Source organism: Odontesthes bonariensis, chromosome 2, assembly GCF_027942865.1.
Source record: "Odontesthes bonariensis isolate fOdoBon6 chromosome 2, fOdoBon6.hap1, whole genome shotgun sequence".
In the NCBI taxonomy this organism is placed as follows: Eukaryota; Metazoa; Chordata; class Actinopteri; order Atheriniformes; family Atherinopsidae; genus Odontesthes; species Odontesthes bonariensis.
In genome coordinates, this window is record NC_134507.1 from 14,542,889 (window position 1) to 14,566,271 (window position 23,383).

The 23,383-nt window shown below is 43.5% G+C and overlaps 1 protein-coding gene across 3 annotated transcripts; it reads left to right on the forward strand.

Moving 5' to 3' along the window:
• The first annotated feature begins 1,812 nt into the window (after positions 1-1,812).
• ldb1a (LIM domain binding 1a) lies at positions 1,813-22,107 on the forward strand. Of its 3 annotated transcripts, none has more exons than XM_075478240.1 (12): positions 1,813-2,054; positions 5,592-5,692; positions 15,082-15,184; positions 15,640-15,684; positions 15,839-15,914; positions 16,551-16,653; positions 16,781-16,953; positions 17,061-17,183; positions 17,268-17,345; positions 17,480-17,603; positions 17,777-17,919; positions 18,927-19,773. In XM_075478240.1, exons 2-12 carry the CDS (start codon positions 5,665-5,667, stop codon positions 19,146-19,148), a joined length of 1,218 nt encoding a protein of 405 aa, XP_075334355.1. In that variant the 5' UTR covers positions 1,813-2,054; positions 5,592-5,664; the 3' UTR covers positions 19,149-19,773. The 3 variants fall into 3 exon arrangements, with proteins under 3 accessions (XP_075334355.1, XP_075334357.1, XP_075334356.1); XM_075478242.1 differs by lacking the exon at positions 18,927-19,773 and adding an exon at positions 19,783-22,107 and having other exon boundaries at positions 1,820-2,054; XM_075478241.1 differs by lacking the exons at positions 1,813-2,054; positions 5,592-5,692 and adding an exon at positions 12,563-12,865 and having other exon boundaries at positions 18,927-19,774.
• Positions 22,108-23,383: the final 1,276 nt, after the last annotated feature.

The following is a 23,383-nucleotide window of genomic DNA, read 5'->3' on the forward strand; positions in this document are numbered from 1 at the left end:
TGTATGTCTGTATTTGTACATTTTGTTTGTTGTTCTGTCAAATATACATAGGCTGTCTTTAAAATTTTACAATCTAGTACCAGGGAAAAGTTGCTGGTTTTGATCTATTAATAAACCACATACTCTCTCGAGTAAGCCAAATCCAAAATGAAATTTGCGCAAAGGATTACCACAATAAGAACATCGCTCACTGGTGACTAACCAAACGTCACGCTGGAAAGACAAATCGTTTCCCCTCAGAGCAGATATGAATTAGATAAAGCTGATGTCTTTTTGTTGTGTGAACTAATACATGAAAGAAAGGTGTGACAAGTGAGAAGAAAACTGGTGGTAGAGAAGATTAAACCGGGTCAAATACAAAACCAGGAGCTGATGCATATCTCATTGCATGCCTTAGATTAAGCCATAAGCAATTCCCTCTGTCCCACAGGTAGAAATGGATTAGAGGTGAGCCAACCCACATAGCGGCCACCAGCACACATTATTAATTCTGTGGTTGCCTGTTGTGGAACACCACTTTATCAGTCCGTGTTCTACATTTGTATTTTATTCTCTGATGTATCATGATCACAAAAGCTGAGGTAATGTCCCACCACCACTTAAATTCTTTCCACACGCTAATGCACGTGTTATGGTGAGCTTTGAGAAAGCCTCCGTGAAAGTTGGCTCTGTGCTGGGGACTGTTCTGGAGCCCCTCGGCCTGATTGTGGGACCAGGAGTGATGAACATGGAGGACGGTGCTGACCATCCTCTGCATGGCATCATGTAGAAACAACATAGTATGATCAGTATGAGGCTTCTTCAGCTAAGATGTAACCCTGAGATGCCCATGAGGTAATTCCTGCCAGCAGTAATAACAACGCATAATGAAGGCTTATAATGACAGTCAAGGGGGGAAAAAGAGAGAAATAATTACTCCAACAATACGATTAATTTAAATGTAAAAATAGCAGATACACTAGGTCATCAATCAGCTAACTTGGTGTTTGTGTGCAGTATATTTTGTAGTGTGTAAATAAAGCTGAACAATTAATTAGCAGTTACCAGCCAGCTTTGCATATTTGCTGAGGCTTTGAATGCCTCATTGTTGTCTTTCCTCTTTACCACCAGAAGATTGGGATGTTTATATTGCTGATTTTCACCCATTACACTGATCAGCAGGCAGAGGCACAGTCTATAAACGTTGTTTATCTTCTGCAAAGCACCAGAATGGTCTCGTGAAACCATCCCATTTGCAGCGCTTCACATTGTCCTTGTCCTGCACTTAATGCGGGGAGAGGAATTAAAGTAATCTCTGTGATTAGGATCAACTCTTCACACAAAAGCTGTTTTTCTGCATTGCGTGATGCTGCCAGCTGCTTAGTGTTCTTTTTACATTTATAATATAATAGACTTGTGCTTCCTTGCAGCCTCCTCCTCAGAGTTTCTCGACTCATAACAGGCCCAGACGGTCTGGTTCTCATTATCAGCCATGTCCTAATGAATCTGTGCCGCTCATATTTCTCGTGTCACAGGCTGTGTACTGTACATCTGTGGGCGCCGTGAGACTCAGGAGCCTGTCTGTGTGTGAGTGTAACAGAGAAAGAGAGGAGCACCACTGTGCCCCAGCACTCTCCCAAACTGCTACCTACCGCTGCTCTGCCGTTGCCATGGATACAGTGCCCTCTCCTTCTCTCCCATTCTCCCCCCCTCAATCCTCTCTCTCTGTTGGTATGGAGGGCTGAGGCGAGAGGAGAAGTGGCTCTGGCTGCTGCCTCTGCGTCATATTCATACCAGTGCAGCTGAGAGCTGCCCCAACCCCCCCCCCCCCCTCCAACCTCCGCCCCCTACTTTCCCATCCACCTCCTCTTTCCTTCCTTCCTTTCCTCCTTCCTTCCTACTCATCATCCAATTTGTACACTGCTCGATCTCCCCCCTCCACCCGTGTCTCCTATCTGCATCTGCTCATCACAGTCTTGCTCTCTCTGCTGGACCCGCTTGGTTTCCTCTGCGTGGCTGACCTGTGCGGACTTTTTTCCAGCGAGCGTGGGGAGAGAAGACAGAGGAAGACAAAGGTAAGCGCTAATGTGGAGGATATTGGAGAATGTTTGCGTGTCAGAGAGTGTGGAGGGACTGAACAGGAGGAGAGGACAACATCTGCAAAACAAAAGACTGAGAGGAAAGCGTTGATGTCATTAACTCACATAGGGTATCAAGAATACCACCAGGAGCCTTTTTAAAGATCTTGTTGAAAAATTTATGAACATACAAGGTTGTCAGTGCATGTGAACAAGTGTTTGAGTGCTATATAAGGACTATGCAATGAGAGGGGATGTATGCCTCACTAAGCCAAGTAGTCAGTGTGTCTGTGTGGAGGCACTTTGCTGTCTGTCACATTGTGTTATTGAGCTGCTGCTGCTGCGTGTTCCCACAGTGGAGAGGAGGCGAACGGAGGGGGAACTTCATTATTCTCTGAGAGCTTTTTGAGCATTGTGTGGATGTGTTGACAGAGCAGCAATCTCTGTATCTGTAAGAGTAGGAGAGCGAGAGTGAGAGAGGATTGAAAGAGCATGCCCAACAGTGCAGTTAGCACTGAAGTGCTCAGCTTCAAAGACTAAACACGCATGGAAACAGAGGCCATTTCCTAAATCTGATCCACACACACTGCCTTTATCTCTTCTTTCACGCTCTCTTTTCCCCCTAACAGCATTGGGGAGGTCTCTCTGTCTCTCATATCTTCTTTCATGCAATAATAGAATTTCCAAATGTTAAACCTACACATAGCACCTTGGTAGGTGCACAAAAATACAAAACATCACAGAGAGATGAAAGTACTCACAGACCAAAGAGACAAAAAGGTGTGTGTCTGTGATGGGGAAATGAAAACAGGGGAGAAGAAGAGGAGGCCCGGGGGTTGTTCATTTTGTCTTGGTGCTGACAGCAGTGTCTGACACCGTGTGTGACATTTAACTGTGATGCCTCTGCCAGTGTGCTGGTGTGTGGGGAAAGTGCCTGTCAGCTTTCATTTCGGCAGAAATGTCTTTTTTGTCTTTTGTTTGTATATTGTTTGTATATTGCGAGTGACAGAAAACGGGGATGTGAGGTTTGTTAAACTGAGCTTTGACTCACTCGGGGGGCTCTGGAATACACAGATATAATAGACCAGTTGTTGCAATCTTTTTTTTCCCCTCCACCCCTTCATTTTGACATAATCTGCCACATAGTTGAAACAATTTTGTGTTCCACATACACACGTTCATTTCCATCAAATTGAAAACCAGGTGACATTAATCACATGAAAAATCTCAAATGGATTGCATCAACTTCCATGATTAAGATCACTGATCCAGGAGTTTTAATTAATTCCAACAGTTAGTTCACTTCTATACTTTTCACCATTTCAGACATTTCACTCTACTTTCGTTTTTTTTTTTTGCAGAAGTGACAGCCTGATGTAGATCAGATATATTGATGTTGGAGTTCATGGCAACCTTCTTCTCTTTAAGAGACGATGAAGAGTGAAGACGCTTGGGGTAGTTTACACATTTTATCCAGCAGGGCGGCTCTGACTCCACTGTTTACAATACTCTCAGCACAGTATGCAGCAGAGTACACCAAACAGCTGAGCAGAGGCCGAAACTTCTGTGATCTACTTCAACCATTTATTCATCAGTTTTGATCTAACTATTCTAATTGCAAATGTTTGAACTTCTCTGCCTGCTTGCCCCAGTTTCAATGTCCTCAAGATGCAGCAGCCCAGATCACAAATAATTTTTTTTTTTTTGCCCATATAAGGCCCAGATCTGGCCTTGAATGACTGTGTTGACTCCTAAGCTCAGTCTTATGTCCACCAGTCATGGCCCAAATCTACATTTTCTTTGGAGCTTTGGGCCACATCTGGACAAAATATCACTTGCATCGCCAGTGCTGTAGTTAAACCATAAGTGCCAGAAGCAAGGAAGGTAAATTGCAGAAGAAATTAAATGATTGACATTGACCATCGTTGTTTTGTGTTAGAAAACGTGCACTGCGTCACGGCACTCGGCTGCCTAAACATTACTGCAGATTAGGCACACCACCACTGCCAGCGGCTTCCCTGAGCAGAAGAATGAGCACCACCATGCTGCAAAAACTCCTCAGGAACAGCTGGAGGAACACAATAAATATACTAACTTGTTTACGCCCCAATTCCAATTTTATCCACGGGAAATAGCCAGATTTACCAAACCCCGAACGCAAACAACCCACCGAATGCAACGGATCTACAGCTGGTCTGAGCTTTTTTCTAATAAAGGGGACCAACATGATATCAAGCAGGAGATTTTCATGTCAGAGCTGCATTAGTGTTTTGTGTTAAGCACAATGACTTCACACATGGTTTTCTTTGTGGATAAAATCTTATTTTCTGTGCGCTTCCACACTGCCTTTCCATGTACCATATGTTGATACCCCCTGAAAAATAAGAACCACTTAGAAATTACTGATACTGTGTCAGAATATTTAGTCTTTTTGCTATTTCTTACATTCAGTCACAATAACACAGAGATACAAGAGTGTATTGTTCATCTGACTGGATCAGAGCAACAAAGACATCCAGATCATGGGAGTTAGTGTTGTACTTGTGTGTTTGTGTAGTGAGGTGTGAGATTGTGAGATTATTGGTTTGGAGAACAAGCACCCTTGAGCCAAGAGAAGTTATGGGATGAACAGGAAGTGAGACCACAGAAGTGGTGGTGGGGTGAAAGGAAATTAAACTCAATCACACAGAGCTGCATCAACCTGCAGAGCGGTTGAGGTAATATCAACAAGGTGGGGAAATCTAATTGACAGAGAGAGGTGAGATTATAAAGAAAAATTAGGGTTATAAATAGAGATAAAATCCCGGAGCTGCTAGTCTGACATCTGTAGCCGAGCCAGACTCTGCAGACGTGCAGCCCCTGTTGGTTGTGAACACGTGCACATAGCGTGTACTCTTCCTGCCTCCCATGGGTGTCCGGTGTCCCTGCGCTCCAGGAGGGCTTTGCATTTTTAATCGATACTGTCTGTAGTGATTAACACCAGTGTTCTCTTTGCAGCAGAAAAACAGAAAGGAGAGGGAGACAAGTAAGAGCGATGTGAATCTGTCATATAAAAGGCATGGGGTGTGTGTGTGTGTGTGAGAGCATGTGTGTGTTTGCTTGGCAGTAATGACCCGCTGCCTCTGGGCTCCTACTGAGTATGTTTATCTCCCACAGCAGCACAGGGCAAAAATAGACGATGCATCACTGCCACACAAGCACACACATCTTGTGCATTTTCTCTTTTTCCTCTCCTTTGCTCTAATTGCCTCCCTCCTGCATTCTCCATTTCACACACACACAAACACACACACACACTCCGATCCATATTACTTAAACCGGTCTCCCATACTGCTGAGGCTCTTTCTTCCTATTTCACTCCTCTCTCATTTTCCCTCCCACTCGTGTTGCAATATGTCTATTAATGATGCAGCTACAGCACCGCTGCCAACTTCCTGCCTCTGACAGAGAGAGGAGTGTGGTTATGTTGTACATGGCCTGCTTTGTACCACTCCCTCTTATCTCTCCACCCCTCTGTCTGTGTGTTTTCCTCAGAGTTAGCCCATGCGAGCAGTGAGTGGACTGAGTGCAGCTGTTTCGTTCAGAGAAGAGCCCAACATGTGAGAAGATGTCTGTTGGAGGTTGTGCTTGTCCCGGTGAGTCTTTACCCTTTTCTCCTCCTCTGTCTCTGTGTTCAGCGGTGCTGTCAGAAAGATGACTTATGTAAAAGTGCTGCAAAGCCCCCTTGGGCCATCATCAAGCTGTGTGAGTTTGTTAGTACGAGTGTTGCTAAAGCCATGTCACACTCTCCATGCTTGTCCTAAAACAAGGTTATAGACTGAGCCTGTAGGCTTGAGTTGTTCAGCCGATCCTCTCAGTCACGCTAGCTTGCTGTGCAGCAGATCAATGGCTCTTGGAGTTTTACCACATACAGAGACACCGAAATATCGATAAGCACTTCATTTGCTGACTCTTTTTACTTTTTCTCAGCTTAATCTGGCCACTTCGGGCCGTCTTGACTATTTGGAAGTCTTTCATGTCTAGAAGAGTTGTGGGAAACCACTGTACGGATATTGTTTGTCATGACTGTGCCATGGTTCAGAAAAAAGTTGTAATTTACATGCTGCTCAATAGGTTAAAGCGTGTCTCCCTTGATGAGTTTAAACCTTTAATGAGGGTGCTTAAGATTTAACTCAGAGTGGAACTTGCTTGGCGTTAAGTTACTTAAGCTGTTGTTTGTAAGTGTGAGTGTGCTGTTCAAATTTCTGCATGTTTTCATTCATATACCAAGCGTGGCTTTTCCTGTAATCCAAACCTTAATGTCTTGAGCTTTGATTAAAGGTTATTAACATTTGACTGAATCTTACAGGTATTTAGTTTCAACACTCTGCACTTATGCTACAGTATTATTGCAAAAGGAAGGATATCTAGCGCAGTCTGTGTCTGTCTGCACATGTTAGTCTTTGGCAAGCAAAATGTTTTGACAGTTTTTATCAAGCTGATCTTATAATCTGCTCACTTCCAGTGGAGTGTTTGATCCTTTTTTGACTTTGGAGCAATTTATCTTTGACGGTAACCCACTGAGAGCAAGCAGGCTACAGAGTTGGTTGCCTTGTTGACGAGGAAAAGCTTACAGTGCCAGGGGACAGGCTCCGTGTAGCACAAGGGAGCGAGTATCAGACAGAAATTGAATCGTAGCATCTGCTCTGGGGGATCTCAGAGAGGGCAGATTGAATTAGGGTGTCAGTATCATTTTAATGGGGGCACAATGATTCATTGGCGATTGGCTATCAGATGGAATAATATCAAGCCTGTCCTTGATGTCCTCTTTATATATCTTTCCTCCTCTTTCCCATTCAGCTTCCTCCTCACTCTTTAATGCAGTTTTCCAGTATTACAGCCACTCTATTGACAGACTTCACTGTGGAAAAGAAACTTTTAATGACCTCCACATGTTTTTGAGGGATGTTCAGAGAACAAAGTCCACCAGAGAGATCTGCCATGTGCAAGTGGTGCACCAACATTCAAAGGATCACAGGCTTACACATGCTTTCACGCGAATGCTGAGCATGCTCCTGCCGTTGCGCACACATCCACCTTCACGGAGAGCCTGCTGGAACAAGTTTAGACTGGTAGATCTCACAGATACTAACAGAACAGAAGTGCTGTAAATCATTAAACTTGCAGACTTTACATTTTTGCATGATGGTGGATGCAAGATCCTCTCTCTATATATTTATATGAGTGAATCTGATTGTAAAAACAAACTCTCTGTGTATAAGCCCTAATAAAGAACAGGCTGCTCCTGTCTGTCTTGTTCTTGGACATCCTGCCATTGTTGTGACTTTCCTGTGAATCAGCCTTTTTAAGGCTTTGTTCCTTGCATGAAGGAGTTTTGTCATAACACAGTGGAACCAATCACGTCCTTTGTTCAGGCTAAATGGTAAAAATAGATTGCCTCTGAGCTGAAGATACCCCCACTCCACTCAAGCATGTGCTCCCCTTTGCTCACCACTCTCTGTTTCACTCTAACCCCTCCTTCATCTCACTCTCTTCCCCTCTTTCTTTTTCACCCTTCTTTCACTCCCTCATTCCTCATTGCTTTTTGCAGAGGCAGCGTTACCTCATGCAGAAAGTCACATGGTTCCTTATTGGAGAAAAGTGACTTAAAGCAAGATGGCAGCCAAACAGCTAGGGCTTTTTTTGATTAGTGTTACACAACAATGCCGCTGCCCCAGCTTTAGCTCGCTGCACTAAAAGCCTTTGCCTCTCTAAGGTTTCCTTAATTTTTCACCTCTTTTCTTCCTCTTTATCCCCCTCTCTGTCTACCCCAGTGAGTCTAACAGATCTTGTTTGCTAGATCAAAATGGCTGTGTGTGCAGAGGCAGAGAGAAAGAAAGAATGCGTGGGAGACAGAGATGCTGGGGAGTCAGAGAAATGAGAAGGGGGGTTGCAGAGTGGCGCCGAGCTTTAGTGATGTCACATCTGCTGCAGGCCGAAAGGATGGCAAAAGAAAGCTGGCATGGGCTACACAGCCAAGGGGAGGGGAGGGAGGACAGTGACAAAAACTAAAAGCCCGACAAGGAAAGGAAAGGATTTCTATCAAGACATACCTGTATTTGTGAGAGATGCCCAAACTGCAGTCTTTAAAACATGTCAGCAGGCTTGGGACTGAGCTGGCGATAGCAGCTGGCCTCAGAGTGAAAAGGAATTGTCCTGACAACAAAAGAAGCCACCTGTGTACTGTTGGTGCAAATGTTCTCTCAAGATTTTAACTCGGGAGAAGTCTTCAATGCAACACACAACCCAACAACCTGCTGGCCGACGTCAACGATGAATCTAATGTACATGCAAATCGAGGCAAATGTTCATGTTTGTCTAAAATGAAGGAAGCGTCACCTTAAACAGGTCAAGTCAGAGCATAAAGACTTGAATAGACTTGACTTTTTGTGTTTGAGATGTGATCAAGTCCTGTGACACAGTTTCATTAATAATACATCGGACAGCGGCTCCATATAGTGACTGAAGAACATCATCATCACAGCCAGCTTCTTTGCTGTTCAGTTGAAAAGGAGACATTAAAATCACCAAAAGCTGTGCAATACTGCAAAAAGCCTGCTTAAATTCCTTTTTGGTTGATTTTTTTCTCTTTTTGTAAAGACGCATTATAGTAGCGGATTTCTTTTTTCAGGGCACACTGTTTAATTCTTTAGACATCAGCACAAACAGAGAGACAATCGAAATTCTGTTTCATTCTTGGAATTCGCCGCCCGAAACCTGCAATTTAAGCTCAATCAAATATCTATCTATCTACCTATCTGTCCGCATCAATCCTCTTTGTTGTGAAAGAATTGACTTATTCCGTGTGAAAGTGGATTCGTGACATTTCTCATTTCAAGTGTCCACACTTCCAGTCTTCACACTGACGTTCAAATTCTCGCTGTTTTTCTTTCTTTATCTTTTGATTTATCTTGAGCACATGCTATTTAGCTTCCTCTCGCTGAGCCACAGTATCATCCTCTGCGTGCACAGTTGTGTTAGTCCTGTCTGGTGCCTTGTTGCTATCACTACCAGTCAGTTGACACGACCGTTTCCCTGACAAGGTTTGTGTCTTTGCTGTGGCGTATGGAAAAGCAGCAACAGGAATCCGAACATCCTGTTAACCAGCACTTGCTTCAGATTTCCCCGGTACTGTTTCCCTCTCCTTGTCAAAAGTTTGTGTAAAGACGCCGCCTCTCTGAGGCCTTTGGTTTTCAAGGCCTGTGTACACACAACAAGAGATTGATGACAGGTCGCTTTCTTCCAGTGTAACAGCTGTCAAACCGTGTTAGTTTTGTTAGTTTAATTTAAGTAATCAGCCAAGTAATCAAAAATCAAATCTATTTTTATTATTTTGGGGACAGCATTATTGTTTTGCATAAGTGATGAATAGCAGCTGGTTATGAAAGCTATGCAGTCCACCGCTGCATAAAATAGTCCATGGAAGGTGCTTTTGAGGCAAATAATCTATAAATACAAAAGGATACATCAGATCGAGTGTGGTACCAGACCGGTTTTCCTGTGACAAAAATATCCCTGCCTGCCAGCCCTATACTTGCGAGGTACTCTGTAAATGTACTTCATGTGACTCTTACTGAATATAGATGAAATAGGAGTCAAACACTCCCACAGTGGTGCCATGCAATATCCCATATTGCCAAATGAACAACACGTTGATTTGATCCAACTTTATCAGTTTTGTGGACGCATATCCAGTGTGCAGTGCTCCTTTGGAAAGATATGGGAAGGTTAGATTCATTTTAATTGAGAATAATGTTACTTGTAAAACAGTATAAACTCCACGATGAATCTAAATAATTCCATTGTGTCCTATTGGTTTCTGCCCTGAGGCACCAGGAAGACATTTTCAGTAGGTGCCAGCAGAGGGAGACACCGTACTTCCACACCTATCCTTTGGACAGACCATCAGCGTTGAACATAGTCCGAGTAAATAGAGGTGACAGTTGGATTCAGGAAAGTCTACATTTAGGCCTAATGCGAAAGGCATTTATTCATTTATTTTATTCAAAAACCTTCAGCTGAGCAGTTGTATGAATGATCTAATAATAAGGGTATATTTCATATGATAAAGGTTTTGATGATCACGTGCAGAAATTAATACAGGATGCATCATAAAGTCCTTGTTGCACGGTATTAAAAAATGACCAAGCCACAAATGAGTAGGTCAAGGGGTTAGTTAAAAACATTGTTTACACGTGGCAGACAGATCACTCTGATGTTTCATGGCATTCCTTGCCAACATGAAACAACAAACACGTGATACTAATTATACTGCGCAGTAAGTGCAAAAGTTCCTGCTTGTCAGTAAAAATGTCTTATAGTGTTGATTTTTAAAGGATTATTTACTGGTAGTTCTTAGCTGGCAGTAAAACCTGAACAGGATATTGTGGGTATAGGTCATGTGTCTTTTCTGCCAGGGTTGTAATTCATGGCTCTGGGCAGTTTCCCTGGCAGCATTAGTGAGGCCAACTTTCTCTGATCTGGATTTCCTCAGGTGGGTTGCAACAACACATGAACTGGTCATGAGCTAATGAAAGTACTTATTGACAACACTTAAGGTATCATTTTCTGCACAGTTCCCTGGTTGCAGCATAAATGAAGCACAGACGTATTTCCATCATTTTCTCTTTTCATTTATTAGCTGTAGTCATCCCTTATCACAAGTTCAAAATTATACCTCTATGTTACATATTATCGCTTTTCAATCCCAAAATCGCCAAGCTATCTAATTTGCATAAAGCTTTCAACTCTGCTGTACGCTTGATGTGGGCTTTTTTCCGTGAGAGTGATTGTTGTAGGTCAGATGTGTTTACCACATGAAATGCATTGCCTCACTTCTCTCAGCTGCATACCTGGTTTGTACAATTTCCACAAGCTGACTGGCAGCTCAAATTAAAGCCTCAACAAATGAGCTTTAAATGCACTTTGAGACCACAAAAGATTCTCCGGCCTCAAACTATATTGCTTGTAAACATTAGAGCAGATATTGATTGAAAGTGAGGCTGCAGGTTATAAAACCCTTACATAATTTGAGGCTAAGAAGGGCTCAGAGCTGTGGTCTGAAGGATGTGAGGCATCAGCCAAGTCAATCATCTTAAATAAGCCTTTGCAAGGTTGGCTTGAGTTAAATTACTTATTCAGATAAATAGTCATTATCATAGATTTTCTGAATGGTAAAACAGACTTTTTGATTCTTCCCCCTTGGGTTTTAGGATATGAAACCGTCCATCCATCCATCCATCCATCCATCCATCCATCCATCCATTTTCTATACCCGCTGAATCCGTCGGTCAGGTCGCGGGGGGGGGGGGGGGGTTTGGAGTCTAGGATATGAAGGATTATTATCTTTTTTTAATCCTATCGCATTTTTTTTTTTTTTTGTCAAATATTTCTTAATGTTTCCAGTTCAACTTTTACTTATGGGTCATACAGTGACTTAAAGGTCAAGGCGACCTACTTTTTGTTTGTTTTTCCTGCTCATATATTAATACTTCACTTTGAAACAGCTGTGCAGTGATGGCAGCATGGAACCGTTTAGTTTCAACCATTTGCGAAAACAGATCAATTAAGCAGTGGAACAAGCTGACAAAGGGTGTAATGCTGTGTAACAGTGATGGGAGAAGTATTCACACTCTTTATGTGGGTACAGGAAGGTCACTAACACCCCTCCTGAGAGTTAACGTCATAAGTAAAAGCCCTGCCCGGAAACGGTTAGTTGACTAAAAGCATGTAAATATCATTCATGAAGTGTACTTAAACATGTAATGCGGTTGGTTTATGTGGAGCTCTGTTTGAACCAGCTTGCATAGGACATCAACCAATGTTTGAGTTTGATTATGGATTACAGATTTTAATAACAAATTGATTACCTTATCCACTCTGCAATGGAATGTTTTATAAGAGTAACACAGCAAATCTAGTGGAAAATGCTGTCACATGTGCTCTACGATCAAAATAGCCAACTTGAAATACTTTTGTCCACTGAATAATTGACTTCTCTTTTCAGATTTACATGCAGAAACTGTCTTGTAGACTAGTTTAGTTCTCTGACACACATGTTATATGAGTTTGACGCATGTTTTGTGTGCACAGTTCTTGCTTTGAAAGGGGGAACAAAGCTGCGAGATAACAGTGCAACGTTTTGCTTTAAGATTAGGTGGGATGTGAGTATAAAGTCAAGTACAGGGACTAGACTCAAGCAAACTAAAAGTATGCTGGATGTGTTGGTATGTGCAGTAGCCTACTTCATTAGAATTACTTAGTTACAGGCCACAATCGAAGTGAGATTTATTCTGTGCGAGGGTTGTTACCCTCAAAGGGGACCCACCTTGTACCACGCTGGGGGGGCCACTGGTGCACTGATGAATCCCAGACGAAACAAATTGGGGGGCCCTTTGAGGGAGGGAGCCCTGTTTTTGTCCGGGTCTGAGAGTCGGGATGGGCGGAGGAGCCTGGAGGAGGCGGGGCCTTCGTCTGTTCGCGTCTCGGCTGGCAGGAACAAAGGGTCCTGTAGTATTAGAACTAAGGTACCACCGTCCTCCTGCCAAATGACTTTTAAAGCACACAAATTGAGCTTGCAAGTCGACCGGAACCGGGGGAACTAGTGGCAGTGTCTCACTTTCAGCCGCTTGCCGCCTTGTTTCGGATCTTGGGAGTGAATAATCAGCGGTGGGCGCTGGAGCTTCCCCCATCCAGCCGCTCCGGCTAGCAGCGAGGCTAGCTGTCTAGAAACACCTCGGCTCGGTGTTGAACGACACGTTTCTCCGCAGGTAACTTAAACTCACAGCCACGCTACTTCAGCAGTGCCGCTGGTTCATAATTAACCAGCCGAAACTGCTCGTTGACTGCCACTTCGTGTTCGAGGTGGACAGTTTTGATGATGGTCATTCAGCTAGTGCGTTAATAGCTTAGCAATGGCATCCATCCTCTGCAAACGGTAACGTTAATGAGAGCGGCCCTGCAGTTAGTTTTCGCCTCGTCCCGGCTGGTAAACTGAATGCTTCAGCTTTTTTTTTTTTTTTAAATGGGGACCGCAAATACTCACAGAGCATGAAATGACACAAGTCCAGCGAGCTGGAGTGCGAGTGTGCTGCAAGTCTTTGCACATAGCTTTGGATGTTTTATTGGCTGTGAGCAATCTTCTGGATGCAGCTTCATTGTTTGCAATGAGGACTAAACTGCACCACGGTCTCATTATGGAGAGTTAACCTTTGTGAGAGTCGGTATCCATCATGGGCTCTGATGATCTGTTAGAAGATACCCAAAGGCTGCAACAATTCACCTCTCTTTGTCACGGAGACTTAAACACACGATGCTTCTCTGTCTTTCATGAAAAGCTTGTGTTTGGGTAAGGTTGACAGATGACCAGGTTTTTTTTTTTGTCGATGGTTTTGCTGTGGTTCTCGGGATCCCTTTTCAAGGTGTGTGCTGGAGTTTGCTTCAACGGGGAAATAATCCGTGTCAGCTTTTCTTTCTCTTTAGGGTATTTGTGCAGTTGTTGCATCTTGAAATGATTTGCTATATTTTCTGTACCTGAGATCAAACGTTGTGTTTTAATAGGTTGAGAAGAAAGAGAGAGATTCGTTGCTGTGGAATTTCTGTGCACAACAATGAAGATCAACATCAGACTGAACAAAGACAGATAGGTTGGGTTGAATGCAGTCTGGGGGCTAATGGCTGGGGGGTGTTTGGGTGGGTGGGCACAGGTCAGATGTAACATACAGAGAACCATTGTTGGGTGTCCCTGCACAGGTTCACTCTCATAATGATGAAGAGAAGATGACCTGCCACGACTCGCTTGGGTCTGCTGAAAGAATGGAAGAGAGTGTTGAAAGTAAATGAGGGAGGAGTGATATTTGCTCAAGAACCCGAGTTGTGAAGGAGAACGGGCCATTTCTCCTCTCCTTCTAATCTGGGTCTGCCCTGCCTTTTTTCCCACCACCCAATTGTGGAGCAGTCTCCCTGCGGGGGTGCTTTTCCCTGAAAAAAGCCATGAGAAAGTGTTGATATCCCATCCCTTGTTGGGTTTGGTCCTGCATTAGAGCTGCCCATGTCCGGGCTGTCTCTCCCCCTGCTGGTTTTAATTAGGTACAGTCCCGCTTTCATTTGCCAACAGTGACCGACTGCTCAAATCACCATTGCGCTGCCTGTCAGGTGTCTGTGGAGAAGGCCTAAGCAGCCTGAGCGCGTGTAAACATGGCTAGTTTTCTGTGACCCGGGCATTGCCAACATCTTTCTTTGCCCCCTCATAAACAAACTCACTTTGGCTTATGTTTTCCTGTATGTGTGTAAAAATGCAGCTTGAAGGATGGTTATGTTTTTTTTTATTATTTTTTATTATTCTTTTTAGATCATCTCAATCTGTCACTGCCTGCTCGGTTAGACATAACTGTATGACGTGTTGTGTCATCCATTTGTTTTGGGCGCTCGTGGAGCAGATGTAAACGCAAACGATTTTTCTGCGCCACAAACTGTTTGAACATGACTGCGGGTGGACAGGGGTTAACGACAGCCAGGGTAGGGAGTTGGGGGATGGGTAGGGGAGGCCGACAGAGAGGGGGAGACTTGCACAGTGCAGAGGGGCATGTTTGGGATCACATGGGGCTGTATGCAGAAATGAAGGTTGCTTGTAATGGTGCAAGAAGACCCTCTTTCCTTGGGCCCACCCATTTCGCTGATTGTTTCCTCAGCTGTCTGCAGGCTAATAAGTATTGCCACTTCTTGTTTTTTTTTTTTTTTTTTTTTTTTGCCCTCATGATGATTTGTTTTCTTGTCCATTTAGCAGATTGAAGATGCATTAGATAATGAAAGCAGCAGGAAATTGTTTTGGCAGCAAGCTTTTATTTCAGCAAATCTCAACCAAATCATCCAACATTAGATTACTTTGATAATGCTGTGATTTGAATGAGCTAAATCCAAAGTAATCTAAATCTCTTTTAATTCTCTGCTCTTTTTTTTCCCCTACTCTTCCTCTGCTCGTGTGCAGGCTGTTCGTCAAAGTCATTCAAGCTGTACTCTCCCAAGGAGCCCCCCAACGGCGGCAGCTTTCCCCCCTTCCACCCGGGCGCTATGCTGGACAGAGATGTGGGGTAGGTCTCGGTCGTACCCTCAAAAGGAAAATAAAAAAAACGGGGAAGAAAATGCAGGAAACTCCTGACGCCTGTTTTAGCAACTAAGCATTTATCAGGCTCACTGAAAGCTGTGAGTTTTAGTCACGTTATTAGTTTTAGTGACTCGGATGCGGGGTTTTTTTGGCGACATATCGGATTGATTTGATGTTTCGTGAGCTTATATCTTGTACGTTTTATAGCAAAATGGCAAAAATGCCCGACGGTAGTGATAATAGGAAATATGGAAGAAGGAGCTTTTTCACTTATACCTTCTGGTTGTTGAATTTATTCATTGTAGTTACTTCCCCCCCGCTATTCTTCCCTATTTATTTTATGGTTGATTAGCTGAAGTGTTTCTTTGTTGGCGCAAATATGATCTTTTAAAAAGCTGTTTGCAAAAATCTTATTTATTTATTGATTTATGTTTTCTCTAGGCCCACACCCATGTACCCGCCCTCTTACATGGAGCCTGGAATGGGGTGAGAACAGTAGTTGTAATTTGCTCTAAGCCAGAAGCTGTTTATATTGTTTTCTGTCCCGTTTGTGTTTAGATTTTAAGCGTAACATTTGCACCGTTGCCTTTCGTTAAAGCTTAGTCTCGATTCTCCTCCCCCGCCCAATCTTCTGTTTCAGGAGACCTACGCCGTACGGGAACCAGACAGACTACAGGATATATGAGCTGAATAAAAGATTACAGAACTGGACGGAGGTGAGAGCGGGTTTCTTAATGTACACGGTGTAAAACTTTTAAGATGTAGAAAACCACTAGATCAGCGTTTCATCTTAATTGGGCTCATGATCTGTACTGCCACGTTCTGCAGCTCCTTGGAAAACTTCCTGTAGCCATGTTGTCAGTTAGCACCTCCCCCCAACTCCACCAGCTGTTTATGTGTAGCTAAACATGCGCAGGATTTGGTTGGGAAATTAAGCCGAAGCGCACACTGATTTAATTTGCATTCAACTTGTAATAGGATTGCCTAGTCAACCTGGCTGAAACTTAATTAGAGTGCCAACTGTTGTATGCTTAATCGCACAACAGCATAGCTGCTACAAGCCATGATTTTTATGACAGTTTGTCATGATTAAATTTTCCTTCAAAACATGTAGACATGCACGTATTCTGTTAACGAGACGGCTCAGAGGAAGAGTCGAAAGGTTGTAGATGTGGGTATATTCGAGGTGTTTTTTGATGTATGTTGTTCTATTTAGCTTCCTCAACTCTCTCCGGGTTGAATTACACCCACTCTTCCCTGTAAACATCTATCTACTTTAGTCCATCGGTTAGTTCCTCTTGTAGATTTCCTTAGTTCAGAAAACCGAGTATTGTTTCTGCCTCTGCTTTCAGGACTGTGACAATCTCTGGTGGGATGCCTTCACCACAGAATTCTTTGAGGATGATGCCATGCTCACCATCACTTTCTGCCTGGAAGACGGTCCCAAACGATACAGTGAGAGAGAATCTTTTGTTGCTTTTGTGCACTCTCAATGCGTTTATGGACATCCTGTTTCCTGTTGTTGCCACTCAACTTCGTCTTTCTAGACGATGAAAGTTTAATTTTGCCATTTTGTTTGCAGCCATTGGCAGGACACTGATTCCTCGATACTTCAGAAGTATCTTTGAAGGAGGCGCCACTGAGCTGTTCTATGTGCTGAAGCATCCAAAGGAGTCTTTCCACAGTAACTTTGTGTCCCTCGACTGCGACCAATGCACCATGGTCACCCAGAATGGCAAACCCATGTTCACACAGGTAAAGTTACCCATGTTTATGTCAAGGCTGCTAGGAAACAGGCATCCTCCCTCCATGATCTATTGACCTGTTAACCTTCACCTTTTCATCTCTTTCCTGTGGATTAGGTGTGCGTTGAAGGCCGTCTGTACCTAGAGTTCATGTTTGATGACATGATGAGGATCAAGACGTGGCACTTCAGCATCAGACAACACAGAGAAGTCCTACCCAGGAGCATTTTGGCTATGCATGTGAGTTTCAGAGAAACTGAACACTTACACCAATGAACACACGGTACACATAAGTATTCATCTCACTTTTTAACCCAATCACAGGATCCGCAGATGCTCGATCAGCTGGCTAAAAACATCACCAGATGTGGGCTTTCCAACTCCACGCTCAACTACCTCCGTGTAAGCCTCTTTTTCTAATTGCATTCTTCTTCTTTTAAATTTTTTTCACTGAAATAACCTCAACTGCAGACATTAAAACAAGTTGCTAACATTCATTCTGACCTCTTCGGCTTCTCTCTTCATCCGTTCTTTAGCTATGTGTGATATTGGAGCCGATGCAAGAGTTGATGTCCAGACATAAGACTTATAGTCTGAGCCCCAGAGACTGTCTGAAGACATGCCTTTTCCAAAAGTGGCAAAGGATGGTCGCACCTCCAGGTAACCCTAAAACGACATTTATGGCCAAGCTTAACTTCTAGTTTTAAAGCTGTGGTTAATGGCAAACTATCATAGGTGCAGCTGCATGATGGCTACTTTTATTTGCAGATGATCTTGAAACCATAGATCCAAATGCTTGAGCACTGAACTTGTTCTGCTCTTTCTGTGTGTAGCTGAGCCAGCCAGGCAAGCTCCAAACAAGCGGCGGAAAAGAAAGGTGTCTGGTGGAAGCACCGTGAGCTCCGGCGGTGGCAGCAATAACAACAGCAACAGCAAAAAGAAGAGTCCAGCCAACAGCTTTTCACTCTCCAACCAGGTACCTGTAAGCTTTGCTTCAACCTGACCTCTATCTGCACCGCCCCAGTGCGGCTGAGCAAAGCGGTGGAGAGTAAGAAAGAGCATTGAAGGGTTGGAAATGAGGGCAAAGGAGTTAGAAAGCTGACTGTGTAGTGGGTGGTGTGGTGGGTGAGAGGTGGGGTTGTCAGTGTGTTCAGATGTAGGTCTACCAGCTGGTGAGGATGGGGATAGTTTACCAGGGCTCCAGGAGGTGGGGTTGGGATAAGGGTTCAGTTCTGTAACTGTAAGCAGGGTGAGTTGATACAGTTAGTAGACCCCTCATGTGTTACAGTGATGGGCAGTCCCTGGTCCTCTGGGGCCACAGATTAATGGGTGTAGAGGAGATACGAGAGACCTCAGTCTCCGAATAGTGCTTAATATATTTTGTGGGCATGAGGAAGTTTCTATTTTGCTCTGATATCATTGGGGCAGTTTGGTTTTCTTTCTTAACTTAGTCTTAGTTACCCCTGATTCTATCAGAGCACATGATTCACACAGCACTGCTGTCTTTACTCACTTGGTTGCTTGATTGACTGAACGAGACCCGAGGTGGAATGAAAACCCCCGTCGTGATGCAGCACTCGAGGATCAGGGACGCCCACTGCTGGCCAGTAGGGAGGGCCCCTTGACCCTGGTTCTTGGAACAAGGGCAGGGTGTCAGGGCCACATGGAGTACTCAGCAATCAGGGTAGAGGCCCTGGCAGCACTTTGTCTTGTTGTGATTGGATTCAGGATTAGAGGACGCTAATAACTTCATATTTTAGTTCTTGAGGTTCATTAGTCCCCCAAACTGGGCATTGTACCAATTATAATGCATTCCACTAAAATTGATTTGTAACATTTCCAATTAAACCCAGTTGGATTGCACTTAGGTCACGTGCCAAGATGACATAATCTACACTTAACAGCTCGTCCGTGCATCCAGACATTCCGCGCACCCCCTGTATTACGGGGATAATGTGTACCGGCCCTTGCTGTCCCCTTTAGGATGTGATGATGGTGGGAGAGCCCACACTGATGGGAGGGGAGTTTGGTGACGAGGACGAGCGTCTGATCACGCGGCTGGAGAACACGCAGTACGATGGGGCGAATGGCCTGGATGATGAGGACAGTTTCAACAGCTCGCCAGCACTGGGGGCACACTCGCCCTGGAACAACAAGGCTCCCTCCAGTCAGGAGAGCAAGAATGACTCCCAGTCCTCCCAGTAGAACGCTGAGGTCCCAGCAAGTTGCTATTTAAAAAATGCTAAACTCAAAACCCACTGGGATCCACCTGAGCCAACGCATTAGCAGGAGGAATAAGGGAGGGCTGCCTAGGGCACTTGTGTTGAAGACATTTTTTTTCCTTTTTGTTTAGTTTCTATAAAATCACAACGGTCAGTGAAAGACACGATAAAGCTTGTCGCTTTCACATGAAGGGAAGTTCAGAAGAATCAGACTTTTGCTACCGCACAATGTTGCACAGTGGTGCTCAGCCTCTGCCCTTTGTCACTTTGGCTCTCGTCAGTCCTCCTTAAGGTTGTGATGACGCGTGCACCCCCCCGCCGCCGCTCGCCGCCGCATTTGTGCCAAAGCTGGTGTGTCCTGTTGTCCGAGTGCCCGCCATTGCGATCATGTCAGTGGGTTCTTGTTCCAACCTCGGGTCTCTCAGCCGTGCGTTTTCCTTGACAACGCACCTCACTGTTTCTGTTGTGCTCATGTCAAAGGGAAGAAATGCTTAGCCTTTATTAAATGTAATTTTTTTTGCAGGCTGCAAAAAAACAAAAAAAAAACAAACTGTGTGCACTTTTAGTTATAAAATTCAACGTTCGGTTTTTAAAAACTCAATTATTTGTTTTTGTAGGACCTGGTTGGAACAAAAACCTGTACAGTGCCGGAGCTTGAGGACCGGAGTTGAGAACCACTACGCTAAATCTTACACACACACACACACACACACACACTTACACTGATATGCACACACACACACACACACACACACACACACACACACACAGTACAGTGCACTCACAGTGTAACATACACCTGCGGCATAAAACATTGAGGTACTGGAGAGCTGGTGGTACGCAGCATGTCTGGACCAGAGCACCAGACGTCACAGAAGTGTGTTTTTATTTTCTATGTTTTAGACTTGTTTTTTTTGTTTTGTTTTTTGTGAAACTATTTGTAAAAATAGACGAGCAAACAAAACTCCCCAGAATATTCTTTGCACTGTTTTCCACTATTAACGGCAATCTATTTTTCTTATGGAGTTGACGGTGTATTTTTATTTTTATTTTAATTTTATTTTTTTTCCCCTTTTCTATTATTATTGATAATGTAAGAAGTGTAAAACATCTGAGACCTGCAGTATATTAATGTGTAAGTATTGCTGTTAGATCATTCTTATTGTGATGGTAATAACTGATGTAAGCCTCTGCTTTATATGTCATCCATCCGTGTCAGACATCACGCTGTTATCAGGCTCACTGGCTTCAGTGCCAAGACAGGTTGGGGAGAACAAGGGCCCGTGTTTTCACTACCGCACTCCATCTTGTTTGATGCGAGTCCAAAGCAGCACACCGGAAGCCCGTTTTCCTCCCCACGAAATCTCCATCTATTGTCTCCTCATGGCAGAACTGTTTGCTTTGTCTTGAAATCTCTTTAACTTGGGGTTCCTCTCTTCAGAGAATATAGTGACAGAAAACTTCTCAAATTTGCTACTCAAAAAACATATTTTAAAAGGAAAAAAAAACAGTTTTGACAGGATTGTAAAATAAGAAAAAGAATTTTGTATTAACTTAAGCTTCCGAGAAAAGTTTTTAATTACAATAAAGAAAGCTGCAGACCAAGGAGCTACATGTAAAGATTCTTATACTGATTACACGGCGCTGTTTGGTTTTCCGATTAATCATTTCGTTGGCTTTACTCCTCATGTTTGTGTCTGTGCTTGTATATTTTTAGGTAGTAATTTCTGTAAAGTTATTCTGTGTATTCCTTCCTTGAACTATGAGAAACTCAATCTAATGTAAAGAGATGAAAAGCCTCTTTAAAACATAATTTTTTTTTTTTTTTTTTTTTTTAAACATGATTTTTAATGGTACAATCACTGATAAAAGAATTTTGCCCTCACTTTAGCAAACTGTATTTATTTTTCTATGTACTGACATGCTGTCCAGGTCCAACCCACTTGTACAAAATCCATGGTGGTTTATGGAGGAATTTGTGCGGCTGCTGAGTCAGTTGACGCCAAAAGAGGCGATTCCATTTTGTTTCGAACTAAAGCTCCCAGGTCCCTTAGCCGGTTTCTCGTTAAAGAGATGTATTTGATGGCCTCTTGTGCCGTAGCTCTCCTCTGAAAATCAGATGTTTTTAAATCCAATAAATGACCACAATTAGAGAAAATGTACATCAGTAGTCTTATTTCTCTGCCTCAAGCTCCTCAGATGCTGAAAATGTGCCAGGGTGACGCAACATGCAGTGAAATGGCCCATCATTTTAATGGATTTTTTTTGTGTTCTGTTTTTATTGTTCAATTAAAGCTATTTAAAGGATTTTATTTCATACGTGTAAAATATATATGTCAATAGGAAATATATAGATGGATTTCATTAATCGCAAAACATGCCGATACTGACCAACAACAGTTTATACTACTGGAAGGTTATCCTGAGGCCAAGACTTCTGGCCACTGTTTCAGCGTTTCCTGTGTGGTTACACACGCTTTAATGAAAGGAACCAGAAGTCAGCTGACGACTAAGGACAACAATTTGCCTACTCGCCCAGCAGAGGTCTCTCAGAGCAGCAGACTGAGCAGCCCGTCAGAAATTCCTCCATCCTTCTATTTGGCGGAAATGCCTTCTTTAATTCCACACTGAGCTGCAAGCTGTTCTGTTCAAATCCTCGTCCATTGTCTCCAGCACCTCCTAGTCTAATTTTGTGGCGTAACAGTCAAGCAGGCCGACACAGAAATGAATCCAGGGCCAACTTATCAACACCCTCTGTTTTATAAGTTGAAATAATTTAGGAAATCTGAGGGTGTGTAAGACAGAGAAAATGGCAACGCACCCGTAGCTGGCTCTTGTAGCACTTCATCAGAAGGGGTGGTTTTATATCTATATTTTTTTGCCAGGTTTCTGTCATTGATAATTCATGTAAGGTATCAATAAAGATGAATTTTCACTGAAAAGCCTGGTTGCATTTCTGGATGATGGAAAAAACAATCTGGCTTATTTTGTGTATAAATAATACCTCCTCATTTTATCACAGGGATAGCTATCTTCTCGAAATAAAGTTTTGATGTGGAACGTGAACAGGACCCTGGAGCGCTTGTGTTTCTGAGTGAAGCCCCAACTTGTCTAGAATTCATTTCTCAACGTGACTCACCTCTTTTGCCTTTTGCAAAAGAAGTTATTCATTTCTTCTTGCTGAACTAATGCGGAGGCCAATTTTGAGAGAAATGATAAAGAGAGAATTTGAATACATGTAAATAGCTGACATAGCGCTTTAGAAAGCCGTTAGTGACATCAGTGTGGCAGGGCTGTTAAGTCTGTAGCTAAGTTTTCAAGGTCATCCGCAAATAAAAGTAGCTTTGTGATTATCCACAGCTTTAAGACTAAAAGCTAAAAATCTCACACATACTGTACTGCAGAGAGGCCTGATGGAGACACTCAGGCTGAGCGTTGGCTATGTTTTGCTAAAACAGGAGTCACATAGTATAATAAAGCTTTTAGGAGACGGTGCTTCTAGAAATCCTATGTATCTTTCCAAACCAGAGTCAGATAAGAGGTAAAAGATCTGCATGTAGGGAAACTAAATCTACAGACAGAATATACTCTGCAGCGTCGGTCCTCTACCTTCAAAACCTGGACAGCAGCAGAACCTATGCCAGAATGCTTTTTCCTGGATGATAGTTCTGCCTTTGATACCATCAGACCAGGAAAGCCGATTGACCCAGGGCTCCCGAGTTGAACTGGATTTTGGACTTCCTCGCAGACAGACCACAGGTGGTGAGGATGGGAGGTACAGTCTCCTCTTAACTCACAATCAGCACAGGGTGGCCACAGGGCTGCTGTCTCAGCGCTGAACTCTTCACCCTGCACACCCATGACTGTGTCTCCACCCTGTGCAACACTGTCATCATCACGGACACCGATGACAGGACCATCTTGGGCCTCATAAAGGGTGAGTACGAGTCTGCGTACAGGGACTTGGACAAAAACACGTCTACGGAGAGGAAAATGACCTCATCCTCAACGTAGACGAAGCATGTGAAATAATAGTAGACTTTAGAAAACACATGCAGTCTCTGCAGCCTCTCTACATCAATGGGACTGAAGTGGATAGAGCTGACAGCCACAAGTTGACATCGACCCTGAGCCAGACTGTAAACACCACAGCCACAGTGGAAAAGGCCCAGCAGTGGCTTTATTTCATCAGGTTGCTCGGGAAGGCAGGAGGGAGCA

What these genes read in the sequence shown, in the direction of transcription:
- ldb1a (XM_075478240.1), top strand. Translation starts at nt 5,665, where the DNA reads ATGTCTGTTGGAGGTTGTGCTTGTCCCG. An exon ending in TGGAGGTTGTGCTTGTCCCG is followed by an intron (nt 5,693 to 15,081) that starts GTGAGTCTTTAC and finishes GCTCGTGTGCAG; the next exon opens with GCTGTTCGTCAAAGTCATTC. An exon ending in ATGCTGGACAGAGATGTGGG is followed by an intron (nt 15,185 to 15,639) that starts GTAGGTCTCGGT and finishes TGTTTTCTCTAG; the next exon opens with GCCCACACCCATGTACCCGC.